Genomic DNA, 17,007 nt, shown 5'->3' with positions numbered 1-17,007 from the left:
TTAATTTTCTTTCATTTTAGTATGTTTTTTTTTTAATTTTTATGATTCCAATAATAAACCAGATAATTAACTCAATCAAACTTGAATATGATGGGGTTAGTTCATAACATGCTGTTAGTTTTTTTTAAAAGAAATTCCTAAATCAACCTAAACCAATTGATATTGATCAACTTGGATTTGGATATAAATATGATGTTGACTTGATCTAATCCAACTCAAACTCATCTCTAATGGCAAGAGTAAAAAGTAATAATAGGCTAAAATGTAATCTTAGGTTCCTATTTTTTTAAATTTATGATTTTAATTTTTTTTAATTGAGATATTTTATTTTTCACTTTTAAAAAATTTATAATTTTAGTCTTTATATTTTTTAATTGTGACATTTTGCTCCTCCCTTTTTAAAAAAAATCTATAATTTTAATCTTCTTTTTTAATTTCAAACTTATTTATGCATGTTTTTAATTTTTTTAATAAATTAAGCTTATTAGCAATTAAATAATTTTAAAAAAATATTTGTAATGTAGATAATAAATAATCACATGTTAGTCAATATTTACAACATATATAAATCAACATTTCATATTGAACATCAAGATTAAATTTGTGGATTTTTCTTAAAAAAAAATAGAGGATAAAATATCTCAACTAAAAAATAAAAAATAAAATCGGGAATTAAAAAATGGGCCACAATGCTCCCTTATTTAAGTATTTTTTTTTAAAAATGAAAATAATTTAAGTTTAATTTCTTTACATATCGTATAAAATCTATTATTATTTAAACGAAGTTCAAATCCTCTCTAAAAAAACCAGCATCTTGAAAGTGTCATTTGCTCAGACCATGAACACCATGCATCCCACAACATGTAACTAGTCGTATTTTATTCGTTCCTTAACCCAATTTTCACCATCATAAGGCCACGAATGCTAACACGAACATTCAGTTTTTAACCCAGAAATAGAAAACGAGACAATTACCCAACATGATGCACCAACATCACCCACTTATCACTCATCAGATCCTCAACATCTTTTTTAAACGTAACCAAAACCCACAACAGGCCAAGGTTATCTCGATGTCGTTGTGTCTCCGTTGTATACACCGCACCTTTTTTCCTTTTCGACGTTAGTCTATGCATGTGTTTTGCGTTGAAGAAATTTATTTACAATTTTTTTTCCTGTTTTGAAAGAAGCTTTCTCGTAACAGAGGCGATATAGTCTAAAGCAATCACGTGAAGTGTAAAGTTTAAAATGTTTTTCTAGGTGAGGAAGGACTATTTCACTTACTATGCTTTCCTCTCTTTTCTAACTTATTATATAATTATTTTATATAACATTTTTACTATCATAAAGAAGATAAGAAAAAATATGGAAGTATAAGATAAAATAAGAATATATTAAGTTACAAAATGTGCGTACAAATAAGAAATCTAAAATTATATAGTTTTTCATTTCTTATTATATTGCAACTAGGTAGAGGGAGTGTTCGTCACTAACCATGCTCTTGAATATGTAGTAAAAAGTTCGATTTCTAAAAATCTATGCTTATTATAGAACATTTATTAAAAAAAATACAAGTTCCTTAATTGAATTTAGTAGTTCGAGATATTAATTTTTCCTCTAATCAATTAGGGAATTCCTGGTTGATTAAAAAAGACATTGGTAGCTATCAATCGATCTTTTTTTTTGCTTGGTTAATTACCAAAAGAAATCTTTTTGTAAACCTTTTTTTTCCTCCCAGCATCATATAGTGTAACCTTTTTTTTTTTTCTTTTATTTGAAAAAGAAACAAGTTTCATGTTTGGATCTGGTCAAAGAAAGAAAGAGAGAAAGTCACCCACTATAACGGTCAAAATGTTTCTTAGAAATCTTGGAATTGAGAATTCAATGGCTTTGCTTCCTATTCTATTGTACTCTCCATATAATAATTTCCATCACTAATATTTTGGTTGTAATTTTCAGTTGAGATGTCTCTGGCGCACAATGCAGAGACCAACACCAACTAGCTCGCAGCCTCCCCAACTTTTTCATGCATATTTCAGGAAAGTGGGTAACTTCCACCAATCGCCTCCTTTTCATATTTTGACTTAAAACTCTCACTTGCCTCAACCAAAAGCATCCATCTCTTTATATAATTATGTTCTTTAAATCAGTCCTTCAATCAATGAAAATTAAATATGTCTTTAATATCATATAATGTATCAAATAAAAAGTAATATAATAAAATTATTAAAATAGATTACATCAGACTTTAAATTAATATATATCAAAACTAAAAGGATTTCTGGTCAAAAGAATAAAATAACCATAAATACAAATATACCCAGAAAATTAAATAAATGATGGGAAACTGAAAACAATAATTTATGAAGACAGGTGGAAGGAAACAAAGAGGTCTTTTAATGGAGTAATTCTTTTATCATTATTCTTTTCTTCCAGTTTGTTTTTAGAGTATTTGAATAAAATAATGCTTTTAAAAGTTGACAAAACAAAAGTAAATAAAAAAGTCTTCCTTACCATTGAAAGTGTAAATAATATAATTGCTGGTTGTCTGGTTTACTTAATTGGGAGTTTTATGTTTGAATCTAAAAAAAGTAGCTGAAATGTAAAAAAAAAAAAAAAAAAGATGAAGATAAACCAATATTTTTAACATTAGATCAATTATTAAACTATATAAAATCTGTTTGCATCTAAGGTTAGAAATGTTTTTAAGAATTTATTTACTGAAAAATGATTTATATTTTTAGTAAAAAAAATGTAAAAAGTAGTTATCTGCAGACCCATAATAACATTCCTTTTGATTTATGACAACCAATGGTCGTGACAGAAATAATAAACATTTGAGGAAAGGTTGAACGGGTGCAGTTGGCTTCCCGTTCTTGTTTTCGCCAGCAAAACCAACTTCATAAGATACAATTTTATTTTTGAAGGAACGGTGCATGATTAGATAAGATACAATTTCCATGATTTTTTAATATCCACTCTCGCGTAGTAAAAATTACCTAGAGAAATATAATCTATATTTTATTTTGAATGAGAGAAATATAATCTAGTCCCCCAATCTTTACATTTGAGAAGTATTATTTTCTATCCGTAATTAAAGAACACACTTTATTAACTAGCTATCCGAATGGATAAATAAACTCATATAGAATTATTTATTAATGATTTCAAGTTAATATATTAAATATAAACATTCATCAAATAAGTTAAAATTGTGCCCAATTTTCTCCAGTAAAATCTCGATTCAAGTATATGCATACAAAATTATGATTAGAAAAAGAAATCTCACAAAAAGATAATAGCTAAATTTTCGTAAGCAAATTAATCATCATTTGCATAGTGATCCAAAAATTCATTAAATAAGTTATAAAATAACTTTGTCAATCATATTATTTCTATCCATAGTGAGCAAAATTATATCCCCTAACATGTTATAGGTAATAAAAAAAACACTACACCAAAATACAAACTAGAAGCAAAAAAAGAAAAAAAAATATTGATTCAGAAATTGAATATATAGAACAGGGGCCCACAGTGTTCCAACGTGAATCCCTTGATGCTAAGGGGAGAAAGAGGAGTTGAACTTTTCCCTGCAACTGGGATGCTTAACCAAACTCAACCGACTTTTGACGTAGCTTCCTTCTCCCTCCTTCCCTCTCTCTCCGTTTTTTTTTTTACTCATTTTTATATTTTATCTATTTCGTCTTAACGACCACAGTCCACAGACCAAAAACACGAAGCCTTCTCACACATACCATAACAGAACCATATATCTATCTCTCTGTTCTGTCAAAACCTCTCGTAGCTACCTTCAACAATAACTCACGGTCATGGCTTGTCACAGTTGGCTCTGTAATATCTCACTGCTGTTGCTGCTGCTGAGTTTAGCTTCGCAGAGTTGCCACGCTCTCAATTCCTTCGGCTTCGACATCCACCACCGTTTCTCCGATCCGGTGAAGGAGATTCTCGGCGTTCATGACTTACCCGACAAGGGAACTCGCCTGTACTATGTTGTTATGGCCCACAGAGACCGAATATTCCGGGGCCGGCGACTCGCCGCCGCCGTTCACCACTCGCCTCTCACTTTTGTCCCCGCCAACGAGACTTATCAGATTGGAGCCTTTGGATTGTACGAATTCTTTGACAACTTGCAAAAAATTTCATTCTTTCTTTTTGTTTTCTGGGTGCTACTCATTTTTTTATAAGGATTTTGTATATATAGATCTGTGCAAAGATGGAATATTGTTTATGTTTTTTGGTGCTTGAAAAAAGTGGTGCAGGAAGAGAATCTCCAGGGGATTTTTTTTTGCTTTCTTTTTTAAGATACCATATGAAAACAAATGGATTTTTCCTTCTTTTCGTTTTTGGGTTGTGTGAAAATATTTTTTTTACATTTTACACCCTTTGTCTTTTTTATTTTCAATAAGGGAAATTTTTAATGGGTTTTTTTTGTGTTGATGTGTGTGTGTATGTGGTAGTATTAGTAATTAATAATTTAGTAATTTGTCCTCCTTATTTGGATTTCAGCTTGCATTTTGCCAATGTTTCTGTTGGGACTCCACCGTTATCGTTTCTGGTGGCACTGGATACTGGTAGTGACTTGTTCTGGTTACCTTGTAATTGTACCAAATGTGTTCGAGGTGTAGAATCAAACGGAGAGGTATGCCATCTTATTTATTGTTTTAAGTATTTTTTTTCTTTTAATTATATACTTTTTTATGTTTTATCTGAATACTTGTTAGTTTGTAATTTATGATGGTCAGTGAATGCCCTGTGTGAAACTTCATTGGTATCATTATTAGTTTCTGAAGGATATCTTGATAGTCACTTAGTCTTGGTTAAATGGAATCATATTGTTTTTGTCTCTGATGTAGAAGTTTAAATTTAATGACACTTTCTTAATACTTTTATCTGACAGAAAATTGCTTTTAATATCTATGATCTTAAAGGATCATCCACAAGCCAAACCGTTCTGTGCAATAGCAACTTATGTGAGCTACAGAGACAATGCCCTTCATCTGATAGCATCTGTCCATATGAAGTAAACTATCTATCGAATGGTACTTCAACTACTGGATTCCTGGTGGAGGATGTGTTGCACTTAATTACAGATGACGATGAAACAAAAGATGCTGACACACGAATTACTTTTGGGTAAAATTCTCAACATCTTACTGAAATGTTTTGTTGGTAATACATGTACTGAGCATACATATGAAGCATTAGAGTGTAACTCATAGTAGTCCAACCCAGGTCGAACAGGATTGTCTCAAGTGAAGGATACATATGATCTATACAAAAAAAAAAAGTGTATTCTTGGCCATACTGCATTACACTGCTTTAGGAATTTGGCAAAAACTTCATCTCTAGGATGTTTGATGATACCCACAATAATAACCACATGTCCAAATCCAAAATGATCCTTGAAATTAAACTATTATTTCACAATCATAGCTTCTGTTTGATTCTTGTTCTTTGAAACTGCTAGGTATAATCAACTTTTTCTTCGGCCTCTCTTGTCTTTAACAACCTGCTCATTGTTATTTGTCATTCAATATGTGGCAGTTGTGGCCAAGTTCAGACTGGTGCATTTTTGGATGGAGCAGCTCCAAATGGTCTATTTGGACTAGGAATGGGTAATGAATCTGTCCCAAGTATCCTAGCCAAAGAAGGGCTCACTTCGAATTCTTTTTCAATGTGTTTTGGATCTGATGGTCTTGGAAGAATCACATTTGGGGATAATAGTAGCTTGGTCCAAGGAAAGACACCATTCAACCTCAGGGCATTGCAGTAAGTAGTTATTCTTCTCTCCTTTTAGTCTAAACAAGAAGTGGCCACTTAGATGCATTCTGAAACATACCAAAAAAGAATAAAAATGAATTGGTGCTGGCTGAATTGGTATTTAAAAAGTGTTTGGTTTGATTCCAGTTGAGGCTCATGACATGCCTTGACCTTAAAATGTAGCACCCTCCCCTCCCCCCAACTTCTTTGGTAAAAGAAAAAGAAACATACAACAGAAACTGTAGAAGAAATTATTGAGTCTAACTTAATTTAACTAGTGCTTATTTTAACATGTGTATTTCTTTCCAGCCCTACTTATAACATCACTGTTACCCAAATTATTGTGGGAGGAAATGCTGCCGATCTTGAGTTTCATGCAATATTTGACTCTGGTACCTCGTTCACACACCTAAACGACCCGGCTTATAAGCAGATTACTAACAGTGTAAGTAATCTTGATTGTGGTTCATTAAGAAGGTAACTAGAGCTTCATGTGACATGAGTTTTTTTTTAATTTTTTTCCCCATTAATTTTGCAGTTCAATTCTGCAATTAAACTACAACGGTATTCATCTTCTAGTTCTGATGAGCTCCCCTTTGAGTACTGTTATGACTTAAGGTGATTTATAGCTTGAGAGAAGCCTCTACTACTTCTTTTTCATTCTAAACCGTTAGGCACTGAATTTGACTTTATATGCAGTTCAAACAAGACTGTTGAACTTCCCATTAATCTGACCATGAAAGGTGGAGACAATTATCTTGTCACAGACCCTATAGTAACGATCAGTGGTGAGGTGAGAACATAAAATCAAACTTTGGGTTTCATTAATATTACTATATAATGATTTTCAGCCCTCTTAACCTCATAAATGCTTCTTGTGATGTCCAGGGTGTTAACTTACTTTGTTTGGGAGTCCTGAAAAGCAACAATGTGAACATCATAGGACGTGAGTATTTTAATTGAAAAACCTAAATTATACTATATGAATATATGATCTTGAAGCTTTCATTTCAGATTACTTTGTCAATTCATGTTTCTTATCAATATAGCAGCCACAACTGCTACATTCTTATCAGACCTTCTATGTTTCTTCTGGAATTTTTTAGCATTCACCAATGCACTGTCTTGTTTGTATGTTTTTAAGTTTGACAAATCATACATCAATACTATGACAAAAACACCTAAACTTCCACTGTTATTGTTGATGAATCGATGCATATACCTGAAATATTCATTTTATTTATCTTGATGCAGAAAACTTCATGACTGGTTACCGTATAGTCTTTGATCGTGAGAACATGATTCTTGGTTGGAGGGAATCTAACTGTGAGTACAGTTCACTTCTTCTGCTTCATTACACTGCATATCCTTTCTCCATTAATTATTGTTAATGAGACATGTTATTCACAGGTTATGTTGATGAACTCTCTACTTTAGCTATTAACCGATCAAATTCCCCTGCTATTTCTCCTGCCATAGCTGTGAATCCTGAAGAAACATCAAACCAGTCTAATGATCCTGAGCTGTCACCTAATCTCTCATTTAAGATAAAACCTACCTCTGCGTTTATGATGGCCCTTTTGGTGCTTTTGACCATACTTTGAGCATATCTTATAGGCTATTCAGTATTTTATAACTAATATTAGTATTTTTTTAGGACACACCAGAGAAGCATTATTGCTACGCATTTTTTGGATTCTTAGTAGCATTATTTTGATAATGAGTTTGTAAATAATGTAACATGTCTGTATAGTTGTGAAAATATATATTTCCATTCTTACATTATTATACTTTTATGGACTATGGTTTTTGTCTGATTTCATTTTTACTCGGTCTCAAGACTTTCAATGCAAATCCTCACGGGTTAGTTACAAATCCTCGTTGTTGTAAACGCAGCAGTGTTGACTCGTGACTTGGACAAGCACCAATCAAATTGTGCTGGTTGTTCTAGAAAAACGGACTAAACGTCCCATGAGATTAGTTACAAATCTTCATATATAGTTGTAAAGGGTCTAATACATTTAACAATAATTAAAAGTTTCGAATTTTTATGGATTTAAGTGGACCTTTAGATTATTAGTATAAAGACACATGGGGGTAGAGATTAAACCATCTGGCCTTGTGCTTTATCTCAGTACCTACACTAGAAGGGCCGACCTAGATCTCTTAGGGGAAGTCACATTTACTACGAAAACGGTTTTATTAATTCTCATTAACTTTCATTAATCTTCATTAACCCTCGTTAGTCTGTTATTTCTGCTATCAATTTAAATATATTTAGTGTGACAAATCCGTAGGAGGCAAGGCACTTCAAGACTTAGCATTCAGTCTCTAAATTCATTCAGAAGAGCATAAATAAAAAGACCAACATGGAAAGCAAGCCATTCAGGCATTCAATTAAAATTGTCACCGTCCAAGTTGGCCGTGCATAAATCAAGTCAACCAGTTATGAACACATATATTGACCAGAAAAAACAGATATGAACTCTTACCAGCGGCCTTTAGCTTCCAAAGTTGAAAATAAATTTATCATGCGAAGAAATTATTTTTTTTCAACAATTGACATAAATATCGGATGCTATCTTAAGCCTATAGAAGTAGTAGTCACAATTAAAAACTTGTACTTGGTACTCCTCTTCCATCTACAATAAATGTTTTGTAAGAAAAAGAAATGCTATAGCAGATAGTAGTAGCTTATAAATTGAGTCGGTGTTCAAAGATTGATCCAAAACGTGGATCATCAGCAGCTCTTATTTTCTCCCTAATCAACACAGCATCATTACCCTTTTGCCCTTGCCTGTTAAAATCTTACAAGAATATCCCAACCCTAGGAAAGAGCTCTTCTTTGCTAGCTCTGTCTAGTGTCTACTCCATCCATAATTTGGTTCTTATGTTCTTTCACTTTTGATCCTTCCTCTAAACAGCATGTTCCTAATTAAAGACGGAACAACATCCAAAACAGAAATGTGTATGAATATCCATTAGTCGATCTCCACTTCTTCGTCCAAAGAAGGTATAAACAAATACGTATATACACATGTATTGCAAATTATTAATAATGCGCAAAGGCATGTTAATTAGCTGTTTAGCACCAATAATGAATTCTGGTTCATGACACGGAAACGTAAGTCATTTTATGAATAAGCGCCTCTAACTCTATCTACGGAAGGTTTTTAATATAGAAAGAGAAAAAATTATCGACACAATTTCAGTATTTTAGGACTAAACACATTGACCTGATCGACATTGCAGACATACATGAGTACACAGAAACCGTTTTGATTAGCCCACTTCTCACTGGCAAAATAAAAAGATAAAACTTACAAACGCAATTTCACTGTTATTGTTCTCTAATCAGAATTAGAGTTTTACTTCAACAATCTTTAACATAAATCTTTAGTATGCGAATTATCAAAATACCAATTTTACTTAATTTCAGAATTCATTAAATACTAACATAAACTTACGGGAGGGTAAATATAAGGAAGAAAGGTATTGTTCAATGTATGCAAGAGGAGGACGTTATTATTGGACTATTAATACGATAGAACAATTAGTTTGTTACTATTTAAAATGACTCTGTCGGTCTTCTGAAAATGAGAAATTGTAGTAATTGGTCAAACTCTCATAGTCACTTGTGTTTTAACATCTTGATTAATGGGAAGGGAGATAAAGCAGTAAAATGTATTTCAACCGTGGGGCTTGTGTATAACTTCAACTGGTAACTTTGTCACTCAGTTTTATAGAATATAGGTACTTAGCATCATTTAATAATTTTTTTGGACCAACAACTACAAGCATCGTTTAATATATAGATAAAAAAAAATCATTTCATCTTTACTGTCAACGTAGTCAAAACTCTTAAGATCGATTTCAGATGGATAAATAAACACCTTACGAATTGATTTGTAGATGCAGGAGTAATGAACTTAGAAATTGTAGTTTTGTTAACGTGGGACTGTAGAACTCACGTTGCAGCAGCTTAACTCTATGGAACTATTTTAGTTAACGTGGTATTAACGTATTTAATTTCTTTCTTGGGCAATTTCTCACAATAGCTAATTTGAAAAATACTAATTCTTGGTTATTTCTCACTTACACTTTGTTGGGATAAAAGAGAAGAAATATGGGGAAACAGACATAAAATATAAAACATGTTATTTAAATGGATAATAATAAATAAACATTAAAAAAAAATTCCTTAACCTATTTGGATCAGTAGAAAAAAGTGTCTTACGCACAATCTAAAGATAGATTACGATCCCCATCATAGAAATTCCATTTGCATTCTAAAAACATCCAATTAATGTCGCCTTCAATTCACCCAGTAACACAATAACACTCTCACACTGAGTGTGACTTAAATCAAGCAAAATCCCTTAACCAAAATATCATCGGACTTCAGCAGCAAGTCGACTAGGGACCATTGTTTTGGACTAAAATCACATCATCTCCGGATATCTGCAAAGATCACAACACAATCATCTTACATTTATTACCCTAATAAGATCTTTGGAAAATACAAGTTATGATTTTATCTTTATACAAGCAATTGCTAATACAATTTTAAAAAATATATAAAATAAAAAAACAATATAGTGAAAAACTATCAGAAATTTAGTCTAATGAAAAAGAATTAGTCCCTACGAAGTAGTGAATTATGGTCAAAATTTTCATTGAAAGTATTCACATTTAGTGTTTAATTTATGCTTTGAGTATATGCTTCTAGTAAATTTTCATTGAAAGTATTTATATTAGTATAACTGCACAAACATGCAGTACCAGCAACACCATAACTGGCCACATAGCGACATCGTATGCATATCTATTCATCTTTTTTGACAGAGAAAAAAGAGAGTAGCTAATTTACATTTTCAACCCAAAAGTGCATTACAGACTTATTATTACATTACATAAATTAAATACACCCCCGCTGATTCAATAAGCTACTTTTCATCTTAAGAACATTCAAAAATCGCATTATACTATTTGCTTTTTACAAATGCACCGGACTATGCGGACACAAATCAGTATCGTTAATAATTAGATTCCTTTGAAGTTTAAACCGTAATCCACATTAGCACAGGAAAGCTCCTTCAATAATTATAGTTTTGATAAGACCTGGCGACCATCATGGCTTGCAATGCAAGCTTTGGCCCCAAAAAACAAAATTACGATGGCTCAACCTCAACCTTAACTACCGCATACATTCCTATAACTGAGGCGCAGTTTCCTATGCTAGTGAAAGCCACTAGTGCATCTAGACTAATTCTAGCATGAGAAAGATTTTTTTGTTTTGAAGATTTAAAATTTTTTTGAGAAAAATGTAAATTATATTAAACCCAAAATATACAACAATAATAGGGACATATCCTGCGGCTAAAAAAAATAAAAAAATCTCCCTAATATAAGAAGGTCTATATCAAGATGCTAAAACAAATACAACACGTGCGCTTGTCTATACATAAAAAACTAATCTTGTTAATAATCTCTATTATACAAAATTCATAATCCTCAAAAATCAGTTTGTTCTTAGATCTTGAACACCTGATGTGAATCTACCTCTAATTAAAGAGTCAGTAATGTGCTAGTAATGTGTTGCAAAGAAGTGAAATTTTCCTTAAAATTGATTGGATGGATGATTGAGAAAAAGATGATGAGTTTGATCTTTTCCGATAACACAAATTAATAATTAATATTTGTTGATAAAAAAAATATTTTTGTTTTGTTGTATGAAAAGTTATAATAGCCGTTGAATTTATTAGTGTTGAGATGGATGGGTGAGCAATTCTTTGAGTGTACCGTGGAAAGGTCATAGACTTTGCAAATTTAAGATGATTAAACAACTTTTTATTTTAAAAAAGTTGAAACGCAGAAAAAGAAATGAGTACTTTTCTTGTAAATTAATAATAATAGTTTTAAAAAAAACCATAAATGTGTTTTACAAAAGAAAATTATCCAAACATAACATGATATGGCATGGACAATTGGCCACGAGGCTGTTGGCCTCAATTTCCGTCAAAAAGCCTAAACTGGAATATGGCAAGAGTTTGATCACAGAAAAAGTGCTCGCGGTAAAATCAAACATTTCACTTTTGACATGAGGACAATAGGAGAAGAGACCAAGGATTATGTCATAATCAATGAATCATAACCATGTATTATGGGGTGGAGGATGATGACATTGTGATTTGTGATCTTACCAACTACTCTTGAAGAGTGAAGATCATGAAACTATAGCTTAAGACTGGATTTAACATGAATATGTAATTAAATTATTCTGATCGAGAGTAACATACAAATAAAAAAAAAAAAGGAGGAACATCATAAGCCACAGAAAGCTACCAGAGGCTTGAAAAGTTTAACCTTCATTTAGTCCACGGAGCATAAAGTGAATTGTCTTTTTGTAATGAGAATGCTTCAACATTACTACTCTTCATTGACAGTACTTCTTAACGAAATGATTTCTTGGGCCACATTATCTCACACAATAATTAATCTCTTTTATATCTATAAGAACCCATTTTCCCCATCTTTGATTTCCACGGCTAAAAGCTAAAAATCATCGAAGTACTCAAATTAGCATGGCTGTCACGGTTGCATTCTTGAATTTGATCATCATGTTTTCAGTAGTCTCTACAAGCAAGTCACTGAGCTTAAACTACTATTCAAAAACATGCCCTGATGTGGAATGCATTGTTGCCAAGGCAGTGAAGGATGCCACTGCTAGGGACAAAACTGTTCCAGCTGCACTTCTGCGAATGCACTTCCATGACTGTTTCGTTCGGGTAATGACCCCACCCCCCTCATTTCCTCTTGACAGCTCCGCTTTATTTGATGCATTATTAAATCAAATCATATTATCTTTTTTCCTATACTCTTGAAGGGGTGTGATGCCTCTGTGCTGCTAAATTCAAAAGGAAGCAACAAAGCAGAAAAAGATGGGCCACCAAATGTTTCTTTGCATGCATTCTATGTCATTGATGCAGCGAAGAAAGCACTAGAAGCTTCATGCCCAGGTGTGGTCTCTTGTGCTGACATCCTTGCTCTAGCAGCAAGGGATGCAGTTTTTCTGGTAAGAAAACTTTGTTAAGTACCAAATTTCTCATCATTCAGATCCTAAACAATTCTTATGTCTTCGAGAATTGACAAATGCAGCTAAGGTAGCTTGTATTTGCAAGTCTTGACTAATGGTATAAATATATTCTGCAGTCAGGAGGACCTACATGGGATGTTCCTAAAGGAAGAAAGGATGGCAGAACATCTAAAGCCAGCGAAACCAGACAATTACCAGCGCCAACCTTCAACTTATCACAACTGCGGCAAAGCTTTTCTCAAAGAGGACTGTCAGGGGAAGACCTGGTAGCTCTGTCAGGTAAGTTATTCCTAAAGTCAAAACTGCCAAAACTTGACCATTTTTCATTTATTCCAATTTATATCTGAATAGAGTTTAGAGTAAATGTCCTTTGACCCATATGTAGGGGGGCACACTTTGGGTTTCTCTCACTGCTCATCTTTCAAGAACAGAATCCACAACTTCAATGCTACACATGATGTTGACCCTTCATTAAATCCATCATTTGCAACAAAACTGATATCAATTTGTCCACTAAAAAATCAGGCAAAAAATGCAGGCACCTCTATGGACCCTTCAACAACAACTTTTGATAATACATATTACAGGTTGATCCTCCAACAGAAAGGCTTGTTTTCTTCTGATCAAGTTTTGCTTGACAACCCAGACACTAAAAATCTGGTTGCGAAGTTTGCCACCTCAAAAAAGGCTTTTTATGACGCTTTTGCAAAGTCCATGATCAAAATGAGTAGCATCAATGGTGGACAGGAGGTTAGAAAGGACTGCAGAGTGATCAATTAAAAAGTCTTAAATTAATTCAAGTTAAATTGATGTTTCAAACAAGTTAGAAGTATGAACTTGTTGGATCAAATTTCCTAGATGGCAAGAATATTATGTCTTTTTCCTCTATTAAAGAAATATGTATATTTATCTGAAGTTAATAAATATATCATTTTGATAGTCTTGAGTAATGAGTGAGGAAAAGTCCCAATCAGGATGAATAGTTATGAAGAATGCAACTGTTTTCATCGCAAAAGAAAATTGTCAAATTATCAATTTGAACTAATTATATGGCTTTTACACTCTAGCCACTTGACAGCACTGCAAATATCAACATTTAAACATTTTTTTTATACATCTATAAGAACACACCTAGCAATCCTTAGAGGCAAATTCCTCAACAATTTACATCCTAGTCCCCATCCATAAAGATTGCTGCTTGATACCATGTCTCAAGATTAAGCAACCGGAAAATAAAAAGGAACAGTGTCTTTTCTTCATCTAATGTATAGCAAAGAAGTGCAGTATCTGTTTTAAGAGGCATTTCTGTAGCATGATCAAGCCCAATTGAATTTCTTGATCATCTATATATGAAATGGAATTTTCTCAAAGCAAAAAGAACATAGATAATAACAATGGCTGCCGGATAAATAAATAAAAAAAAGAGAGAGAACTGCTAAGCTTTATCACAATTTTGAGCTACCTCGGGCATTATCTTTTGAGATAAGAGATATCTCTGCCAATTGAATGTTACCACTTAGCAGTGATGCTTTGTCAGATGCCAAGAAGGAAAACCCATCAAGAAGCTTCAGACACTCTAAGCCCCATTTTCCTATCAAAAACTCAATAAGGTGATGCCCACTGCAAACAATTAGATAGCTAAATTAAAAATATAGGGAAACAAATATCAGATGCAAGCTGTAGAGCTACTATTAAATTTCCTCACAAGTTTTGAGCATCATATAGAATGCAAAGTACCTTCGGTTATGATATGAGGTTATAAAAGTTGACCCAGGAGAATTTCGAAACAGGAAAGTCACAGTGGCAAAGAGGTTATCAAAGGCTAAATAATACATCAAAAACAATACTTTAGTCCAATAGACAGAGGAAGGTGACAGATAATTAACACAGCCCATTTTTTCTCACCGTTTGAATCATACAGCACATCAGCCCCTAGAATAATTGTTGGCTGTAAACTGAATAGGGATGAATCCCAAACTCCCCATGTCAATCCCAACACCTACAAATAGAAGGCCAACATTCAAATTAACAAAAACAATATGATAAAATTTCAACATCAGGAACATGCACAGACAAGCATTGACAAACTTCCGCTTATTCACCACATGCCCAATGTAATCACTTATCAATGGCGAAAGGCCAAAATTCCTCCATATAAACACGCCATTGTGGCCTATGGTGCCGCCATAGCAGGCCTCCCTTCACAAATTGCCCATGGCATTTGGCAAAAAATCCGCAACACCATTTGGTCATGGTGGCCAAGGTGCCACCATTTAACAACAATGTCCATGCCACAGACATAGTACTGTCATATTCTACTAAAATATTAACACATTATTAAACCATGCACACACAGGCTTTGTTATCTGGAATACATTGAAACAATCACTATAATAATAGCATACGTTGCACTCAAGTTTGTTCAAGTCACAAACTCTTCTCATGTTGTTAAGCACCTGCAGGCCCAAACCAAACAAGAAGCAATCAGCTGCTAGATATATTAACTTTTAGGATCCAACCATTAATTTAAACACAAGCTTATAAAAATCATATAAGAATACTATTAATAGAAATCAATGAGTCATTGACAACCAGTTTTTTATCTGTAAAAATCACATGTAAGTGCTCTCCCCAATTATTCATCGCAACACAGCTGCAAACCCAAGGCAGGACTCAAACTAAAGATGACTGATTAAATCAAAACAATCATGTACCAATTGATCCACGTGCTTGGTGGTTGACAACAGTTTATTTGAAAGCTTTATAAAAGTATATAAAATAAAAATTGGATGGTAATAGTGTAATACCTCTAATCTGGTGGAGTCATCGGTAAGAGTGACACAGGCACCGAGTTTTGCTGCAACCAAGTCAGGCAAGGAAGTTCCAGCACCTAGATGCATGAATACAATAAGAAAAAATAATGGAGAATAATAAATGAGCACATAACATTAGACAAGAATTTGAAATAAGAGGGTACCTCAACAACGTTGGCTCCTGAAAATCGATGTTTGTGCTGCCAAACATACTCGGCGAGAACTACGCTGCAGGGCCACAGGAATAGGCCATATTCGTCCTTCATGTTCTGCGAGAAGAAGAGTAATTGTTAGTTGGTTGGGAAATTCATGGAGAGTGTAGTGGGACTGGGAAGTGAAGAACCTCGATGATGGAGATGTAGAAGCTTGGCGCTTCAGAATCATCGCGGAAACAGTGCTGAGAAACGGTGGTCATGGTGAGGCTGTCATCATTCCAATCTTTCTCCTCCATGGCTCTCATCGGAAGGAGTTAACTGAAACCTCCAAATTTCAGGGGAATCGGACCTTCAAAACTTTTTTTTAGCAAATAAGTAAATTAAACACTAATTAATGGATTAAGTATTTTTTTTCAACCCTTAAAAAAAAGTATTTTCTTGTTCAGTGTTATCCATGCAAAATATTTTTCAATTGCTGATTAATTTTTATTAAAATTAATTGTGATTGCTTATAATAAGTTCTCACCTATCTTAGTCATATTTTTCCCATTCAGAAAATTAAAATTTGAAACATTATTTAAAGAAATTAAGTCTGATATCACTTATATTATTATTAATCATTAAATATAACATATTTAATTATAATTATTTTTATAATAAATATTCTAAATTTTATATTTAAAGTGGCTTTTAATTAAATAATAGTATTCTAGAAGAAAATTTAACTATGTCTTATGAGAGTGCTTATATGAATTTTTTAATATTTTTCTTCACTGCTGGAGCAAATGAGGTCACCTTAGTTATATAAGCACCATTATTTAACACATTTATATTATAAATAACATATTTTTTAAGTATTATAGGAAGCACAAAATTAAATTAATCATTTTTTACAACCTTAATTTGAAATGAATTTTATGTAGAATGTTTAAATTTATGTGAAATTATAAGACTTTCAAAATTATGATAAATAACTCATCTAAACGATTATCCATGATAGATACTCTACTTATAATTTTTTTATTTTGAAATATAATATTTCTGGAAAAAAAAAACAGAGAAATATTATATCGTTGATACTTGATATTCATGTTTGATAGTGTAGTTTTTATTTTTTTATTTTAAGTTTGATAATCTTAATCTTAAATTATTTTTCTAACAC

General features: G+C 32.7%; 3 protein-coding genes across 3 annotated transcripts; 2 read left to right on the top strand and 1 right to left on the bottom strand.

Moving 5' to 3' along the window:
• The first annotated feature begins 3,566 nt into the window (after positions 1 to 3,566).
• Positions 3,567 to 7,584, top strand: LOC114374238 (aspartyl protease family protein 1-like). The gene is made up of 10 exons (XM_028331857.1): positions 3,567 to 4,129; positions 4,528 to 4,660; positions 4,919 to 5,154; positions 5,566 to 5,790; positions 6,091 to 6,226; positions 6,320 to 6,399; positions 6,481 to 6,574; positions 6,670 to 6,727; positions 7,036 to 7,107; positions 7,192 to 7,584. Exons 1-10 carry the CDS (start codon positions 3,831 to 3,833, stop codon positions 7,383 to 7,385), a joined length of 1,527 nt encoding a protein of 508 aa, XP_028187658.1. The 5' UTR covers positions 3,567 to 3,830; the 3' UTR covers positions 7,386 to 7,584.
• A 4,724-nt stretch (positions 7,585 to 12,308) lies between these two features.
• Positions 12,309 to 13,816, top strand: LOC114373488 (peroxidase 64-like). Its single transcript, XM_028330954.1, has 4 exons — positions 12,309 to 12,569; positions 12,668 to 12,856; positions 12,994 to 13,156; positions 13,263 to 13,816. Exons 1-4 carry the CDS (start codon positions 12,366 to 12,368, stop codon positions 13,655 to 13,657), a joined length of 951 nt encoding a protein of 316 aa, XP_028186755.1. The 5' UTR covers positions 12,309 to 12,365; the 3' UTR covers positions 13,658 to 13,816.
• Positions 13,817 to 13,937: 121 nt separating this feature from the next.
• Positions 13,938 to 16,074, bottom strand: LOC114376796 (methyltransferase-like protein 23). The gene is made up of 6 exons (XM_028335073.1): positions 15,900 to 16,074; positions 15,685 to 15,767; positions 15,283 to 15,333; positions 14,783 to 14,876; positions 14,615 to 14,699; positions 13,938 to 14,497 (listed from the first exon to the last, which is right to left on the bottom strand). Exons 1-6 carry the CDS (start codon positions 16,072 to 16,074, stop codon positions 14,323 to 14,325), a joined length of 663 nt encoding a protein of 220 aa, XP_028190874.1. The 3' UTR covers positions 13,938 to 14,322.
• Positions 16,075 to 17,007: the final 933 nt, after the last annotated feature.

The sequence above is a fragment of the Glycine soja genome, chromosome 11, assembly GCF_004193775.1.
Source record: "Glycine soja cultivar W05 chromosome 11, ASM419377v2, whole genome shotgun sequence".
In the NCBI taxonomy this organism is placed as follows: Eukaryota; Viridiplantae; Streptophyta; class Magnoliopsida; order Fabales; family Fabaceae; genus Glycine; species Glycine soja.
This window is presented reverse-complemented; position numbering and strand designations above follow the sequence as displayed.